Consider the following 19,768-nt stretch of genomic DNA (forward strand, 5'->3'; position numbering starts at 1 on the left):
GTTGACTGAAATGTAGGGATGCTGTTACAGTATGGATTCAATCGACTTGAGAATGGTCCAAGACGGACCGAAACGTCGTCGTCCCTTCACCTTCTAGTGTGTGGTCTGGTCAACATACTTTAGCCACGTTATTGTGACTCATCGCCTGCAAAGGAGGATAAATGGGGGAAGGAATATTTCCTTACATTTCTCAGATATATTTGCATTTCTAACTTCCTTCTATTTCATCTTGATCTCTTTCTTTCAATATAGAAATAGGTTTTACCTATCCACTTTTGCCTCTTTGTCAGTATTTTACATATAGTGATCACATTCTCCCTGCTCTAGGAGTTGTTAGGCTGAAATGAGAGAAGGAGAGAGATGAAGGGGAAGAAATGGGGGATAGGGGGAAGTTTATATATATATATATATATATATATATATATATATATATATATATATATATATATATATATATATATATATATATATATATATATATATATATATATTTTAAGCAATTAAAAACAATAGATATGAATCGAATATTAGTAGCTACTAACATTCGATTCTTCAACAGACATTTCACTTCATTGTACCGTTATTTGCTCCATATTTGACCACTGTATAGATGCTTCTTTTGCATTTATATCAAACTACAGACATTAGAAGTAATGTAGGAGCTATTTAAAATTATCCTCAAGAATTTCACATTTACAGGAATCCTTTATAATGCTAATAACATCTGCAATATATTAACAACGATTCCACGAAATATTAACAACCTCCGACGAGCACAGTTCCCGCCCTCACAGCACAGTTCCCGCCCTCACAACACAGTTCCCGCCCACACAACACAGTTCCCGCCCTCAGCACTGTTCCCGCCCTCAAACCACTGTTCCTGCCCTCAAACCACAGTTCCCGCTCTCACAACACAGTTCCCGCCCTCAAACCACAGTTCCCTCCATCACAACAGTTCCCGCCCTCACAGCACAGTTACCACCCTCAAACCACTGTTCCCACCCTCAAACCACAGTTCCCACCCTCAAACCACAGTTCCTGCCCTCACAACACAGTTCCCGCCCTCAAACCACAGTTCCCTCCATCACAACAGTTCCCGCCCTCACAGCACAGTTACCACCCTCAAACCACAGTTCCCACCCTCAAACCACAGTTCCCGCCCTCACAACACAGTTCCCGCCCTCAAGACACGGTTCCCGCCCTACACCACGGTTCTCGTGGAGGGAGTATACGGCAAATTGCCAAGTTCTTTTATTAAGTATATCCCCCTACTGGGGCGGCTCACGCCAGAGGCAGAATGCAGCCGTGATGTCATCGGTGTCGTCCCAAGAGTGTCCCGGCCACAGAATTATCGTGATGGCTGGGAAAACTCTGTATTTGAACAGATACAGGAAGCAATAGTAGTTACGATCGACTCTGAAACTGCCTGCATTATGATCGCAAAGCTGCACTCTCGAGCACATCGTCTCTGAAAATTGCCGGAGCTTTAAATTCCCTCCAATTTTGTGAATGGGGAACACAACGGCACCTCCGTGGTTACAAGGCTGCAACTAGAGTGACGCCTCGTACGGAGACGAAACGCAGTAATCTGGTGGTTGCAGGTGTGTCGCAGGTTTGGTTTTACCAGTTAGTTAGTTTAGTTCATTTATTATGCACCCCATACCCATCTTGTGGGCGGTAGTGGAAAGGGTTACAGAGGCACATAATGGGCTCAGGGGACTGAACCCCACAATTCATTTAGCTAAGCAAGTTACAATCTTGATGAGCTAGTTACAAAATTCAATATAAGTCGTCACATCAACTATGGGTTCGAGATCGACCACACAACAGATGCGAGTCTGTGTAATTTATATTTATTGTATTTTATACAACAGCCACAGCAACGCGCGCGATGTGGAACGTTTTGGAAACTATAAACAGTCATGGCATAAATTTTGTCATACCGCCTCCGACGTTCAAGAACATAACAATGAATGTATTTGACGGCGTTGTTTTGCCAATAATGCTTCTGATGGGGGGGGGGGGGGAAGGGGGCTCACCCTGTAACACATACAACCTCCCGAAACTTTGATGCCAGAATTTACGAAAACACAGGGGCTTCGTGGCTGAGTGGACAGCATTCGTGGGTCGTACTCCGCCCGGGTTCGTTTCCCGGCCGAGGCAGGAACAAATGAGCAGAGTTTCTTTCATCCTGATTTTCATGTTAACCTACCAGTAAATATGTACACGGGCAGCTTCATGGAAATGTGTGTGTGTTAGAGAGAAATATATAGCTTACATAATAGAGGAAGAATAGGTTGGTTAGAAAGGCGGGGTGCGATAGCTAAATAAGCTGATTCTATAGGCACAAATAGTAAATACAATATGCAACGTTTTTGTTAGTTTAGGTTTCAACTGAGTATATTTTGCGAGAGATGACAACATTGGGCAAGATAGGCCTCGAGCTGCCTTCTGTGGGAAAATTCACAGTAATATGAAACTAGACACAATACACATATATCGAAGTCATTGGTCACTGTAGTTCTGGTGTCACCATCACCCGGGTCACTATAGTTAGGGGTGATCCACTGATATCACCATCACTAAAACACTATAGCTCTCGCACCTTCACCACCACCACCACCACCATGAGGGGGTCAGAGTGGGACGAGGCTGTCACCTGGAGTGGCCAAACAGTCACGGTTAACTATATTAACTGTAGCCTATACGGTTAATATAGTCGCCACTTTGGCTCTGTGGCGACTTTTGATAGTTGGGAGTATTTTCTTCTTGATTTGCTCCTTAATCTATGAAAATCCGAAAACCCATTCACCTCCCTATATACTCCCCCTAACAATCTGTACAACAGTCGGTGGTGCCTCAGGCGTCAATATCTACAGTAGTCAATGACACTTGACGTCGAGGGGGTTCCGGGGTCAGTGGTTATATCAATGGTTAACTTGAATACCACTCGCTGATACCTTAGGCGTCCTTACCATATTGGTGGTACTTCAGTCGTCAGAACTTTATTATTGGTACCTCAAACATCATTAAATCTACTAGATTTTAATACCTTAAGCTACGAACTAGTTGCTGGAATTCCTTCAAGAATTCACTTTATGACAGAAACATTGATTTCGGTGCAAATATTTGTTAATTTATGAATAACTAAATAAATGTAGACTAGTGAGTCATTTCAGATTTTGATTTTGTTGACCAGACCACACACTAGAAGGTGAAGGGACGACGACGTTTCGGTCCGTCCTGGACCATTCTCAAGTCGATTGCGATTCACAGTCGACTTGAGAATGGTCCAGGACGGACCCAAACGTCGTCGTGCCTATACCTTCTAGCGTGTGGTCTGGTCAACTTACTTTAACCACGTTATTGTGACTCATTGCCTGCTTATTTCAAATTTCTTACCTTGAAGAAAAATGCTGTCTCCGTTATATGACAAGATTCTAATTGCCTTTCTGGGATGCACTCACATTTACCAAGACTCTTGAGATCAAAACTACGGCACTTGGCAAGCCTCGCCAAGCCTCGCCGGGGCATAAGCATACCATAAGTGAAGCTGTAAAGGTTCCCGGGGCAAGGCTCAAGGATTGAAGACCGCAAGGGAGAAAACAAATTTTTTTTACGCCAGTCAAACCACACAAAGGAAGTATGAACACCAGTAATATGAATAAATGCCACACAATCCGCGGGGGTCGAACCGCAGCGGCATGTGACCGCCTTTAGTGGCGGGCGGCGTGCAGGCAGTCAGTGTCAGCAGCACGCCCCCGCCACCGCCCTAATGACAAGTTGTAACGAGTAATTACTGGCGCCTCATACAGGTTATTATCATAAATCAAAACTAATCTGCCAGCAGTGAACGCGGCGTTGATTCACAACGGAGGAAGGTAAGATTGAGAAATACCCCGTAACTTATTCCCAAAGGAACTCAGGAATATAATTTACTTACACGAACGCAGGGAGGACAAACATGAATTTACTTACACGAACGCAGGGAGGACAAACATGAATTTATTTACACGAACGCAGGGAGGACAAACATGAATTTACTTACACGAACGCAGAGAGGACAAACATGAATTTGCAATAGTTAATTTTTCCAGTTACTCTTACATGTCAGAATACCACAGAACAACATACCTTTCTGGAAGATTAATTATCTCATCTTCTATGTACACCAGTTGAGAGAAATAAGGAGATAGAGAAACAGACACAGATGTGTAGGATTCCTGATGTGATCACAGGCAACTGTTTAGGGATTATATACTAAATAAAAGCGAATTACGAGTGTCTATAAGGATTCCGCCATTCAAACGCATTACGTTAACTTATTAACCCTTCAACTGCGCTTATGTACACTGGTTCGATCTCCCTGTCTTATCTCAAAGGTTTTCCTCATAGCCATATTACGTTATTGTGATTTTACTATCTATATAACCAAACTGGTTAACCAATCAACCCGTTTTGTCACCTAACATGTCGGATATGTTACGGAGTAGACCAGGGCTATCAAAATCCGTCTTGAAACGGATACACAGAAAACGCCATAACGTTTTCATCTGTGCGTCAGCCAGGTTGGGTGACGCTTAACTGCTTTTCCATCTGTAGCAGAGATAAATAAATATCTCAACACTTTGTTTTGACACAGAACTCTGTTATCGTGTTGCAAAATGTCGACTTGTAATATGGCAACTTGTCCTCATCTTGTATTCCATTTTGAGACAAACTACCTGTGCCAACTACTTGAGACAACCTACCTGTGCCAACTACCTGAAACAAGCTACCTGTGCCAACTACTTGAGACAACCTACCTGTGCCAACTACCTGAAACAACCTACCTGTGCCAACTACCTTGTACCAACAATTCAAGCACATGATTTTCGTATAGAACTGAACTTCACGATACGCTTCCTTGCACCATCAGAAAGCCTATTATACACTATTTACGAAAAAAAGAGTTATAACATATACAAATATCCGCCAAGTTGAACAAATCCACAAGGGCCCTGACGAGGATTCGAACCTACGTCCGAGAGCATCCCAGACGCTGCCTTTAATCGACTGAGCTACAATTTGATGCATCACGCTATTGTGATTTCTGAGTGTAATCCGTCAAGTGTGTCGTTGACAGTCTTGAGAACACAATAGCCAAACAACCCTGAAAAAAAAAATATTGCAAAAGGCCATTGACCCATACGAAGGGAAGGGAACTAATCAGGAGAAAGTGCCTAGTCATTAAGATTATATAGCACTTGGATGGGGTCAGGATATGGATTTGGGATGGGACGGGGGGGGGGGAGAGGGGGAATGAATGGTGCACACTCACTTGGACGGTCCGGGGATTGAACGCCGACCTCCATGAAGCGAGACCGTCACTCTACCGTCCAGCCCAAGTGATTGGCTACCATTCCTTTGTTAGCCCATACGAGACAGTTCCAATATATATATATATATATATATATATATATATATATATATATATATATATATATATATATATATATATATATATATATATATATATATATATTCTTAATACCACGTACAACAGGGAACACATAACTATCTTGTGAACAAAAATATATCTCTTGCAACAGAGGGGTCGAATACTATACAGGCCGCCCTGTCACAAACTCAGATGGAATCAGTCGATTATTCCCTATAATGTTTTATAATTCTTATAAGGGAATTGAAAGTATGAGGATGTTATAATCTTCAAGGAAGACTGAATGCATGTGGCTCTAGTACAACTTAGAACATGGTTCAAGACCGTGGTTCACGTATATGGTAAACCAGTTCATGCTCAGCCCTAAAAGCCTAGCCATTCCTTTAGTAAAAAACATTAATGTATTTTTTAATGAGAAATGAGGCACGTTTGGCAGCACCTTGCCTATGAACTAAGCCACAGACAAGCGTGGACATATGGCAACCATTCAAAATCCAAACGAATTTTGTTGATATGGAAACAGTCTTAAAATGGGCACTATAAGATATAAACCTAGGGCCGGATTCACGAAGCAGTTACGCAAGTACTTACGAGCGTGTACATCTTTCCTCAATCTTTGATGCCTTTGGTTACATTTATTAAGCAGTTTACAAGCATGAAAACTTCCCAATCAACTGTTGTTAATATTATAAACAGCCTCCTGGTGCTTCGGAGCTCATTAACTGTTTAATTATTGTAAACAAAGCCGCCAAGGATTGACGAAAGATGTATAGGTTCGTAAGTGCTTACGTAACTGCTTCGTGAATCTGGCCCCTAGAGCCGCCACCTTATTCTACACAAGGGATTAACGTATAGATTAAGCGCTAGCTGTACATTCTTCTAATATTCCCATCTCTACGGTTTACCAGACACTGCCAGTGGATTTTAGTTGGAGTTTCGTATCCCAAAATAAAACACTATACAATGTACAAATCCACAAGGGCCGTGACGAGGATTCGACCTGCGTCCGGGAGCATCCCAGACACTGCCTTAATCGACTCAGCTACGACAGGGTAAAAAGAGTTGTGTAACTTGTTGTTGTTTCAGATTTAGCTACTCAGAACGAAGTGTCCATGTAGCACGGGCTATAGTGAGCCCGTAAGTTGTGTAACTGTAACCGTGTGTAACTATACAATGTGTAGTTCGTGACTCAAAACACGAGGTGAGGCGCCATTCACCTGGCTGGAGGAGTCTCGAACTCCTAAAGTCTCTTAAGAGTTATATTTCACGAGGTAAGGTCATTAAGCGCCAAACTAATGTGACTCTATGATACTTCAAAGGGATATGGGGCCAGAGCCGGGGGGGGGTAGGAAGGAACGGCGCCCACCACTTGGATCATCGAGAATCGAACGGAGACTCTGCAAGAAATGAGTGGGTCGTTTTACCAGCCAATCCAAGTGGTTGAGACTGGAGTGTACTACACAAATGTGTCACTGCACCGACAACACCCATTATGACGTCCTTGATGTGAGTAGTGAACATTATCTCCTCTCGCAGCCTGGCAGCGGTAAAACAGAAGAAGAAGAAGATTGGGAAAATCAAAACGCCGACCTCTTTGTTTATAAGTAATATTATTTAAAGGAAAAGTCTCAGGTAAGGAGGTATAAGGACCGAGGCTTCTCAGGAAATGGTGATTATTCCCGATGGCTTTGTCTTCCCCCGCTGTCATTACCGCTCACGATATGCTTGGCCAATTTGACTATAATGCGTGATCAGATCATCAGAAGGTCACGTTACCATCACTTCCCTTCCCTTCCCAGCTGGCAGAGCCAGTGTGGGGCTTCACCAGCGTCACGGTGCCCGAGGCCTTGGCCCGCTGCCTCGGGCACCCTGGCACCACTGATGGAGCACACGCCATCACTTCACCTTACACATACACACAATCGATGACTTTCTTAAAGAAGCTTCGTGTTAGTTGCTGAGAGAAGCCATGGCCAACCTGTAGTACCATGGAGGCCTTGTCGAGGACCGGGCCGCTGGGTCGCTAAGCCCCGAAATCATCTCAAGATGCAGGCGATGAGTCACAATAACGTGACTAAAGTATGTTGACCAGACCACACACTAGAAGGTGAAGGAACGACGACGTTTCGGTCCGTCCTGGACTATTCTCAAGTCGATTGTGACTTGAGAATGGTTGATTGATTGACACAATCGACTTGAGAATGGTCCAGGACGGACCGAAACGTGGTCGTCCCTTCACCTTCTAGTGTGTGGTCTGCTCATCATCTCAAGATAACCTTCTGCTGGTAGTTTTTTGATAAGTACTCTATCACTATTACTTGGCTCACAGAAACTTCAAAAATTAAAAATGGCATAGAAAAATTACTGAAACTCTAATATTGACTGATAAACTCAACACGTTGCTGTGGGAACAAGGCCTCTGGTTTATTTAGTATAAATTGATTGATTGATAAAGATTAAGCCTCCCAAGAGGTGGCACGGGCATGAATAGCCCGTAATATTTAGTATAACTTTTGCTAATATTATACATACGTCAGTTGTTGGAGGACAGGTGTAGGTGTCTAGCCTCAACAGATGATTGACAGCGGGGGAAGTCTAGAGGAATCATCTTGAAGACCTGTTGACTTGTACCCATTGTTTTCACGTTATGAATTACAGGGCGCGGACCCTCAGTCTAAAATATACCCATGTTATTCATGCCTCTCCTCGAGTATAATGGCGGAATTGTCGTGAAATAGTATCTATTAAGGATGGTTTTTACGTGTCATAAATAAGAAATTTATATTGTGTTTATTTACGAGAGCTTCTCAGTACATTAGTTAGCGACAGAGCGCCGAGGTACATAGCTAGACAGTTGTCTAGCAAAGATTTCGGTCCGTCCTGAACCATTCTCAAGTCGATTGTCACTTTAGTACACTTTACACTTTAAACTGTAAAATACACTTTGTGTCGTGTAGCTCTCTATACAGTGCTTATCAACGCAGTTGTCTAGCAAAGATATATCTTATTATTTCTCAGTTCCCCCTCAGTCGCCGTGTATCAGTCGCCGTGTATCAGTCCGTGTATCAGCCGTGTATCAGTCGTGTATCATCCGTGTATCAGTATCAGTATCAGTATCAGTATCAGTATCAGTATCAGCCGTGTATCAGTCCGTGTATCAGTCCCTCAGTCGCCGTGTTCCCCCTCAGTCGCCCACCGGACAAGGATACACACACACATGGAAAACATCCAAATGAACATAAGACTGAACATCTTGTGTATGAAGAGGGGGAGGGAAGATGCGGAGGAAGTAGGAGGCAAACCACACACACACGGTATTAAATGTATTTATGACCACACTTGCGGGGTTGAACACCAATCTTGAGAACATGTTTGGAGCAGGACAGGAGGAGGAGGAGGAGGGGGGGGGGGTTACGAACGAGCGCCCTGTATCTCCCCCTTCAGATGCGCGCAGTACGCGGGTTCGATTCCTCCGGCCCTGTTCGGAAGGTTTTCTGACAGATACATCATGTTGTTTGTTGGGACTCTTGTGTACGTGAGCACCAATGTGCTGGGCCAGGTGTAACAAACTAGGCTGTTGTAAGAATTATTCCAGAAGGTTCCAGAAGTTTCGTGTAGGGACCTAACCTTCAACAACACACATTCCCCCTGGGAATTAGCAGGTCTGAGTCACAAATGGCGGGCATCTTTGTTCATAGTTTTGTATAATGAACCATCCTATAGTATTCAGTAATTTAGAGAAATTAGCCTTTATTCATTTTGTATTAAAATTGTATTGTATAATAGTACTGGGTACAATATCAAGAGTATTCTAATTATTGAGTTTAAGTCACCATCAGTGACGTCACGAATCAGATCTAACTTGTAAGGCGGAGTGACCGGCGGTCATAGGTCATCAGGGTTGACATGTCTACTATTTCTCAAAGTTCAATTAACCATTTTGGGGATCGGGAACAGCTCTGCCGTTAGGTGTTTGTGTAATTTAATTTCAGTAAAATAATTCAACCAGTCTGGATCAATTAAGTACAACAGAGGTTAATTGTTATAACTTAAACCTTGCTAGTAACTTGGTAGAACTTTGACTAGGTGGAAGGATACAATGCTCTAGTCTGGGGTAGACCAGACGAGGAAGAGATCAGTGTGGACTCCAGAGCAACTGGGAGAGGTCAACCATCTTACCTCTCCCCAAGACCAGCCCAACATCTTCAGCTGGTAAACGTAGAGGTATAGTTGCTATTGTTATGTATAGGAATAGTCTCCTCATTTGCCATTCAGGTCAAGTAGGGAGTGTTAAAGTGACAGGGAGTGAACATATTTAGATTTTGTTTTAGTTTTTCTTTTAATAAATTAATTAGTTAATTTTTTTGCATTTTTATTGTTTCCATTTGTTATGTTTACTTGTCCTGGTCACGTGGTCCACACGAGGCAGAGTTGGATTGGGCGCCGATTCTAACATCGAATCGGAATTCATCATCCCCGTCTAATTAATTCCACACTCAAGTTTCCGAGGTTATAAACTACTAGTGGGGATCAAGCCCCAAGGTTGATTAATTAGCATGATCGATCCAGACCTCGATCATTGCTCTTGTGTTACTGGTCTGGTGGTGGCAGCGTAGAGGCGACTCTAGGGTTTTGCTCAAAGCCTAGGTCACGTCATACTGGTTGTAGAATCCTAAGTCGGTCAATCGTCTTAGGACCACGTGGCGTGGAGTTGGCTTTAGTAAAAGTTTTGGATTCCCTTGTAGAGAATAAAAAGTAAGAATACGGGTAGAGGGGGAATAGAAGAAGTAAGATTAGGTAGAGAGGAACCCTTACCTTTTGTTACACAGGGAGCCGGGGCACTTTCCCGCCAACACACAAGGGAGATCATCTTATACAAGCTAAACAAAACAATCTTATCATCCATTTCTCTTATCTGTATAATATGGTTGTTCTATAAATATTTTAATTCCCTTCTATTGTCAACTCTAATTGAAATAACCTGTATTATCACACCGAATCAATTCCTTCAATCCCTTCATTCACATCAAGCAATTTTATCAATTCTTTCTTTTACCGTGTCACTGCGCGGGCCAGTGATAATGTACCCGATCTAGTGACACTCTGTATTATGTACCTCACTACACATGCTACACTTTGTTGACCAGACCACACACACTTAGAAAGTGAAGGGACGACGACGACGACGTTTCGGTCCGTCCTGGACCATTCTCAAGTCGATTGTCACTTTACTACACTTTACACTTTAAAGTGTAGACTACACTTTATGTGTCATGTAGCTCTCTATACACTGCTTATCAACGCAGGTGTATTTTTTAAGTGTGTATATATATATATATATATATATATATATATATATATATATATATATATATATATATATATATATATATATATGTATATATATATATATATATATGTATATATATATATATGTATATATATATATATATATATATATATATATGTATATATATATATGTATATATATATATATATATATATATATATATATATATATATATATATATATATATATATATATATATATATATATATTCAAGTTAAAATTTATAACTTAGAAATATTGTGGACCATCAGAGAGCGTCCCAGAAGCACAAACAGAACACGTGAACAAACTGAACACGCGTACAAACAGAACACGTGCACAAAGAGAACACGTGCACAAAGAGAACACGTGCACAAAGAGAACACGTGCACAAAGAGAACACGTGCACAAAGAGAACACGTTCACCAACAGAACACATGCGGTGATAAGCAAGTTTTAACAAGAGTGTCCAGCCCGGTGTGACGAGAGCCTTGGATACCTTCCTGCGGAGCATTGAAATCACTAGACTTAACTACAATTAACTACACTACTCAATCGACTTGAGAACGGTCCAGGACGGACCGAAACGTCGTCGTCGTCGTCCCTTCACTTTCTAGTGTGTGGTCTGGTCAATCACACTGTTGTTCAGTTTAGTTTCCAATAACAGCCTCGTCAGAAAACAATATTCATATTCACTCTAAGTCTCTGGTAATGTGTTGTTATTGATTTTATATTTAAGCCTTACTAAAAAAACAATAACTCCTTGGAAAACTGTTGCTATGAACATCAGGCTTAAGTCTCCAGATAGTTCTGTTGTTGTTGTTATAGATTCAGCTACTCGGAACAAGTTCCAAGTAGCACTGGCTATGGTGAGCCCGTAACTTCCCTGGCACAGGAGCGGGGCAAGTAGCACAGGCTATGGTGAGCCCGTAGTGGACTTACCCGACACAGGAGCGGTGCCGTATGGTGTGCCAACCAGATAGTTCTGTTTCAAGACAATCTTTATACATGCACACGCCACCACCAACGGTTAGGTGGGTCGGTTCTCGCATACCCCCACCACAGCTTACATTATTTATTCATTGTTAACCAGTCATGATCCTGCCTGGTCTCTCGAACTGCCAATTCGTAAAAACACGCAAAAATGTTTAACTAAACCAGGCACCACTCCACTACGGGCTCACCATAGCCCGTGCTACTTGGAACTTTGTTCCAGGTAGCGATTTTTTAACAACAACAACCACAACAACCAGACACCTACAAGCTCATTCAATCCACCCAATCTATCGAGGCCGAGGCATAGAAAACGCCATATTACAGTGCTTTAATTCTAATACGTCGAATTTTTAAAGTATTGGTAAATTCCGTATAGAAAATGGGGGGTATTAGGATAGAGGAAATTCAACTGAAGAAATCGCCTCGGGGGACGGTTCTCCAGCTTAATTTAGTCATTCATATGTGCTCATTTGACGAGGAAATTGTGGGAGGGTTCAGGTCTTTATCGTGGGTGTTGGGTTGAAGGTAATTCTTCGCTGTAAGCTTTATGTGACGACGGTACGGCAGGGGCCGAGGCTCACACAAACTGGCACCTTTCACCTGATGCCTCTGTTCTCCTAATAGTAAATAGGTGCCTGAGAGTTAGCTACTGCGGGCGGCATCCTGGTAATGCGTGTATGCGTGTATTTACTATTTTTACTATTCACTATTTGTGTCTGCTGAATCGAGCTATTAGCTCTTGGACCCCGCCTTTCTAACCAATCTACTTTTCCTTTATTATGTTTACTACGTATATTTCTCTCAAACACACACACGCACACTCAGGAAAGGCTGCGGGAAATGCACCTTACGACACTGGAAGACAGAAGAGTAAGGGGGGAGACATGATCACAACCTACAAAATTCTCAGGGGAATTGACCGGGTAAACAAGGATAAACTATTCAACACTGGCGGGACGAGAACAAGGGGACACAGGTGGAAACTGAGTACCCACATGAGCCACAGAGACGTTAGAAGGAACTTTTTCAGTGTCAGAGTAGTTAACGGATGGAATGCATTAGGCAGTGATGTGGTGTAGGCTGAGTCCATACACAGTTTCAAATGTAGATATGATAGAGCCTAGTAGGCTCAGGAATCTGTACACCAGTTGATTGACAGTTGAGAGGCGGGACCAAAGAGCCAGAGCTCAACCCCTGCAAGCACAACTAGGTGAGTACAACTAGGTGAGTACACACATTCCTAGAAAGCAGCCCGAAGTAGCTGTCTAACTCATCTGTTTACTACTATGTTAATAAAGTCATTATATGAAAGGAAACGCTGCCAATAGCTTCTGTCCAGGACAATGTGTGTGTGTAGCTGTGGTTATGTCCATGCCGGGTTGTGCTGACCGGATCCATATGTCCGGACACTTGAGGATCTATAAGCTTGAGTGTTCACCCTCGATATGCACAAATGCTAAATTTTAATCTTGCGAAATATGGTTGCAACTGACTTATCCATTCTCAGGCTATTTTTCGAGATTCATTGATTCACAGTGTTCTTTTAGTTTACGGGCTCACCATAGACAGTGCTACTTGTAACTTTTTGTTCCGAGTAACTGAATCTAAAGCAGCAACAACAACTCTTACATCCCATTCTCTCGATTTCTCACTCCATAAACAAAAGCAAACTGTTTTTGCCTGACCAGACACCTACGAACTCTACCTACTCACCTATAATCAATGCACAGAAAACGTAAATATTAGGCTGCTTTAACTTTGTAATAATACTTGCCAATTTTTTACGCATTGGTTGATTCCGTAAATAATACGAGAAACCAGGGGCCAGATTCACGAAAGCACTTACGCAAGCACTTACGAACGTGTACATCTTTCCTCAATCTTTGACGGCTTTGGTTACATTTATTAAACAGTTTATAAACATGAAAACTTGCCATTCAACTGTTGGTATTGTTATAAACAGCCTCCTGGTGCTTCGGAGCTCATTAACTGTTTAATAATTGTAAACAAAGCCGCCAAAGATTGAGAAAAGATGTACAGGTTCGTAAGTGTTTGCGTAAGTGCTTTCGTGAATCTGGCCCCTGATGAGAACCCGGTGTGTCTCAAGGTTCTATAGCGATACCGAACGCCAACCTCCCCGACGCGCGAGATCGTTCATCATGAATTTAAAATTGACTATTTTGCAAAGTTTCTCACGTCTCGAGATTCGTGTCTGCGGGCCGTGAAACACCCGCCAATCAAGGCCTTTGATGTACTTTCTAACTGCGTAAAAGACAGATCTACAACACGTATGCAATAGGCTGTTGCTACAAAACATTATCGTGTCCTCCGGTTACATGTGTCGTGTTCGTTGACGGACAGCAACGATTGCAAATCCTGAAGACACGGCAACATATAACTCTTACAAACTCCGGGAATCCAAACATTCCAAATTAATACTTCGAGAGCATCTAGACAAACATCTTTAGAAAATTACTGGACACATAAAATTCCTTCCTTGATATTGACGACTGATCAGCTGTTGCCAACAACTCGTCTTCAGAGGCTCTTAAAGTATCGTTTGTTGAACGTTGTAAAAAAAAAAAACCTCGTTACTTTCTCAAAGGGAATATGCGAAAATGACATATGACGCGTATGGTAAAATTGCCATACGACACGTGTGATATGGCAATTTTTCGAAACCGATGCACAGAAAACATTAATATTACGACGTTTCGTTACAAATATGTCGCATTTTTTTCGTATTGATCGATTCCTTAAAGAATGTGACGTATTAAGTGGGAGGACAGGTTGTTAGCGGACTGTATTCCTAGGTCACGTGACCTGCGGTAGGTAGACTCATCAACAAACAAACAAACAAACACTTGTTTGTGTACACTTGTACACAAACAAGTGTACATAAATATTTATAAACAAAGCCAAATTAAAAAACATCGCAGACGATGAGTCACAATAACGTGGCTAAAGTATGTTGACCAGACCACACCCTAGAAGGTGAAGGGACGACGACGACGTTTCGGTCCGTCCTGGACCATTCTCAAAGTCGATTGTGTGAATGACAATCAAAGAAGAGATTGTGAGATCACAATCGACTTGAGAATGGTCCAGGACGGACCGAAACGTCGTCGTCGTCCCTTCACCTTCTAGTGAGTGGTCTGGTCAACAAAAAACATGGCCATCAAACCAAAAATTCTCGTGCTAGCAGAAGCCATTAACGAAATACCCATTTTCAAACACATTTTTTGCAATTTGAAATTGCAAGCAAACAAAAAGTTTACAATTAGGTCTCAACAATTAAAGTTTTAGAAACGGGGAGATGGGAAGGAAACTATCAGGAAGAAAGCGCCAAGCCATGACGACTATATAGCACTTGGAAGGGATCAGGATAAGGACTTGGGATAGGACGGAGGGGAAGGAATGGTGCCCAAACCACTTGGACGATCGGGGAATTGAACGCCGACCTGCATGAAGCGAGACCGTCGCTCTACCGTCCAGTCCAAGTGGTTGGACAGGAACGAGGAGAGAAGAAGTGAAGCTTTAGTCCACAAAGTCATCATGGGGGTAAACAGAAGATGTCTGAGTTAATGGTTAAAAGAGATGTCAAAGATCACATCAGCCATGGCTGGCTTTCACGACTTCTCTTGCCAATAGCAGTCACAGCTGGGCAAGTACTGCTGGGCAGGCACTGTTGGGTAAGCACGGCTAGGTTAGCACTGCTGGGACAAGCACTGTTAATTGCGTAAGCACACATCCGCTATCCGCTTGCAGAGTCGGCACCCACATCACCACTCCGTCTACTTGCTCGCCAACCGCCCGCCCACCTGGGCGTCATCACCCCGCCCACCTGGGCGTCGCCGGCCCGCCCACCTCTCAGGAACCAATAGAAGGGGCGGTGCCTGGGTTTAGGGGCGGAGCTACAGGAGTGCCACTGGAGGCGGTACTGAGGTAAATGTTACATGAACCTTGATGCCTCAGCAGGCAGGGATGAGAGCCACGGTGGAGAGGAATGTGACGTAAAGAGGAAATAAAACGTAGTAGTTGTAGAGGCAGAGGAACAAAATTAGAGGAGTATAGGGGAGAAATATTAGGGGAAAGTATTGGGGGGAAAAGTATTAGGGGGCGCAGAAGCGGGACGTGGACTCGCCAGTCACCCGCCACGCTCTTCTCAGACCCAGAAAACGGGCCAAAAGTCCATCACTAGTCATCAGCCTCTGAAAGCTCCTCATCATTACACTCAAAGGCAACATTACCTCGCCTTCTAAGGGGGAACGAACGCTCCTGAAGGCGTTCTTGAAGCCGTTCTCGTAGTCAGTGGGTATTATCACCGAGACAATCGCAGATTTGTGTGATCCTGACCTCACAATTGGAGAGTTGCGTGTGTGGGGAGCCTCGGACTAGCCGCTCGGTCACTGTGTCCGATCACGGGTGGATATTAATGTCTGGGGGCCAGATTCACGAAGCAGTTACGCAAGCACTTACGAACCTGTACATCTTTTCTCAATCTTTGGCGGCTTTGTTTACAATTATTAAACAGTTAATGAGTTCCGAAGCGCCAGGAGGCTGTTTATAACAATACCGACAGTTGATTGGGAAGTTTTCATGCTTGTAAATTGTTTAATAATTGTTTCTCTCTCACACTGCCTTCCCCACAACCCCCCACCCCCACACTGCCTCCCCCAGAACCCCCCTCCACCCCCAACTCTTCTCTCCCCCTTCCTCCTTAAACATTAATAAATGAAACAAATGCTGTTGACACCCAGCTTGTTGAGGACATTGTACGATATTTGCATCGTTTATATTTACCAGTTCCCCGGAGATCCGCCAGCTCTGCCAAGAAGAGACTTCACTACCCCCTGAAAACCGCATAGTTGGCGGCGCTGGGAACCCGCTTACATACAGCAAGATAATGATTATATTTCACCCTCCGAAACAATCACCGTTTGGCGGTTTCTCCTAGCACGAGCCATCATAGCCCACATGATCAGCTGAGTGTAGGGGGAGGGGGCAGAGATGCTTGGCGTGCCTTCGTGGCTCTCACGACCTTCAGTGTTATTCTGCACGCATCACTCCGGCCCCTCGGTAACTCCCAGCCAGTCTAGACGTCGAGGATGACTGGAGCCCCATGACTGGAGCCCTGGGTTGCTGTGAGACCCATGACTGGAGCCCTGGGCTGCTGTGAGACCCATGACTGGAGCCCTGGGCTGCTGTGAGACCCATAACTGGAGCCCTGGGCTGCTGTGAGACCCATGACTGGAGCCCTGGGCTGCTGTGAGACCCATGACTGGAGCCCTGGATTGCTGTGAGACCCATAACTGGAGCCCTGGGCTGCTGTGAGACCCATGACTGGAGCCCTGGGCTGCTGTGAGACCCATGACTGGAGCCCTGGGCTGCTGTGAGACCCATGACTGGAGCCCTGGGTTGCTGTGAGACCCATGACTGGAGCCCTGGGCTGCTGTGAGACCCATGACTGGAGCCCTGGGCTGCTGTGAGACCCATAACTGGAGCCCTGGGCTGCTGTGAGACCCATGACTGGAGCCCTGGGCTGCTGTGAGACCCATGACTGGAGCCCTGGGCTGCTGTGAGACCCATAACTGGAGCCCTGGGTTGTCTCCGTGGGCGTGTTGCTTGAAGCAAGAGGGAGAACACTCAACACAACACCAAGTTCCTGATAGGACTCCTTCCCGCTCTGAAGCTCCTTGATCTCCCTGTGTTTCCTTATTATTCCTTCTCTTCTCGACTTTAATTCATCTTCACATTCTTTTTGACGTCTTCATCTTATTACCTATTTTCCTTCCCTCGTTCTTTCCATTTCCGTCCACCCTTTTTTGTTACTATATTTTGGGTTTCTCTGTCTGTCTGTCTCTCTCTCTTCCCTGTAGGATGTACTGGTTTACAAGTGGTGAGAGGTTTCACGGAAAAAGTTTTTGCTGGGTGGCGGCGTGTCTCCCGACTCTGGAGGATAATGTTCCCTCACGCCATGGTGGCAGCGTTCACCCTCCCTGTCTGTTGGGCACCGAGGACTGTCACCACGACAGTCCTCGATGTGATGGAGACACCGCAGCTACCCCTTGGGTCGAAGAACACTGCATTAAAACTGACTCGTACAACTTGAACGTCTCACATGAGGTATGAGAGACGAAACTGTTTACTTGACAATCGCGTGAGACGTCACGAGGCTACAAACACTCTCCCTGGCTCCGCCGACATGTGGGGGCCCCGCACGGAAATTAGGAAGAGCAGATCTTCACGACTTGAAGTCTAATAAATGTGTTTCGCTGGATTCTAAAGACTGGAATTCTTACTGAATGAGATTTTTTTTTGGCTATCACCTTAAATTTTTACCTCTCACTTTTAGGAAGTAAAGAAGTATTGGTATCCGAATTTCGGGCCAACGCAAGGATGTACAATTTATGTTAGCGTTTATAAAGGACTTGAGAACCTGACCTTAGTCACCTTCACACTAAGGGTCCGTACAGCTTCCACAAAACTAAGGGTATCTAGAGCTTCGTACTGATAGGGGGTTGAAAGATGTTGTAGAGAGACATGTTGAGTTTCGTATCATTCCATAACATTATGACCTTAAGCACGCCTTAATTTGTTTCATTGTTTCCGGGTTGTTTCGGTTAAGAAAGATGAAGTTATATTTCAAGTACTTGACAAAACTAGAAAATAAAAAGTGTGTTGTCCATTATAAAATAAATAAATAAATAAATGTTTATTCAGGTAAGGTACATACATACAAAGAGATTTTACAAAAATTGATAGATTTATAGATAGAGCTAGTACATACAATACAATACAGTTTTATGAAGAAACTGATTTAGTCGCGCCGCTGAAACACACAAAATAGGGACCTCCAGGATGGACTCCTTAATGTCCTTATACACATTCACTAGGCTGCCGCTAGAGACGTATAGTGAATACTCTCATCCGAATAAATAATTAATAACAAATAAAAATGTCTCCCCTTACACTTGCCAAACTAATTTGTTTCTGCATCCTAGTCTAGTGTTTGGGTTCACATTACGGCAAATTTTACTGAATAATATAAAAACAGAGTGAATGCAGACAAAGGAATTCACTTTACCTTCTTCGTCTCGCTTTATGCAAGTCGGCGTTCAATCCCCCGACCGTCCAAGTGGTTGGGCACCATTCTTTCCTCCCGTCCCATCCCAAATTCTTATCCTGACCCCCCTTCCTAGTGCTATATAGTTGTATTGGTTCGGCACTTTCTCCTCTCCATTGTCAAGTTACAGCCCCGCTCCTGTGCCAGGTAAGTCCACTACGGGCTCACCATAGCCCGTGATACTTGGAACTTGTTTCGAGTAGCTGAATCTATAACAATAACAACAGGCACTTTCCCTGACAATTCCCTCCCTCCGTAAGACGAGAGACGAAGGCGGTCGTGCAGTTGTTTCCTGGTCGTCGAGAGGTGGAGCCGACGCGGGTGTGATGGAACCAGCAGTTCACATCACTAAACCTGTAATTTGCCAGGCTTGGCGGCTGGTCTGTGCTTGACACGACGCAGAGAGAGAGGCTGTTATCGCTTGGTATCTCTCCGTTCATCTTCCTCTCATCTCCTTGTCTGTCTCTCTCTCGTCACCTTTGCCAACTTTATAACGTTTTGATACGAATATAAGCGTACAAATATCCGCGTAGCTGATCTTACTGGTGTGTGTGTGTGTGTGTGTGTGTGTGTGTGTGTGTGTGTGTGTGTGTGTGTGTGTGTGTGGCTGACCTTACTGGTGTGTGTGTGTGGCTGACCTTACTGGTGTGTGTGTGTGTGGCTGATCTTACTGGTGAGTGAGTGACCTTACTGGTGTGCACGATATATAAATTCCAGTATGTTGACAGCACATGTTTACAAGGACTGCGTTTGTGCTTCTTTTAATTAAGTGGAATTTTGAAGTACGTTAGATTGTCTTGGATGGTATTAGATGCTGTTCTTGGTGTGTTGAAACGTGTAGGCTGGAGTGCAGGCTGGACGTGCAGGCTGGACGTGC

At 43.8% G+C, this 19,768-nt stretch overlaps 1 protein-coding gene across 1 annotated transcript; it reads right to left on the reverse strand.

The window, feature by feature from the left end:
• Positions 1-16,814: 16,814 nt before the first annotated feature.
• LOC138363006 (uncharacterized) lies at positions 16,815-17,354 on the reverse strand. Its single transcript, XM_069321707.1, has one exon. It carries the CDS (start codon positions 17,352-17,354, stop codon positions 16,815-16,817), a length of 540 nt encoding a protein of 179 aa, XP_069177808.1.
• Positions 17,355-19,768: the final 2,414 nt, after the last annotated feature.

This window comes from Procambarus clarkii, chromosome 1 (genome assembly GCF_040958095.1).
Source record: "Procambarus clarkii isolate CNS0578487 chromosome 1, FALCON_Pclarkii_2.0, whole genome shotgun sequence".
NCBI lineage: Eukaryota > Metazoa > Arthropoda > Malacostraca > Decapoda > Cambaridae > Procambarus > Procambarus clarkii.

What these genes read in the sequence shown, in the direction of transcription:
- LOC138363006 (XM_069321707.1), bottom strand. Translation starts at nt 17,354, where the DNA reads ATGGGTCTCACAGCAGCCCAGGGCTCCAGTCATGGGTCTCACAGCAGC.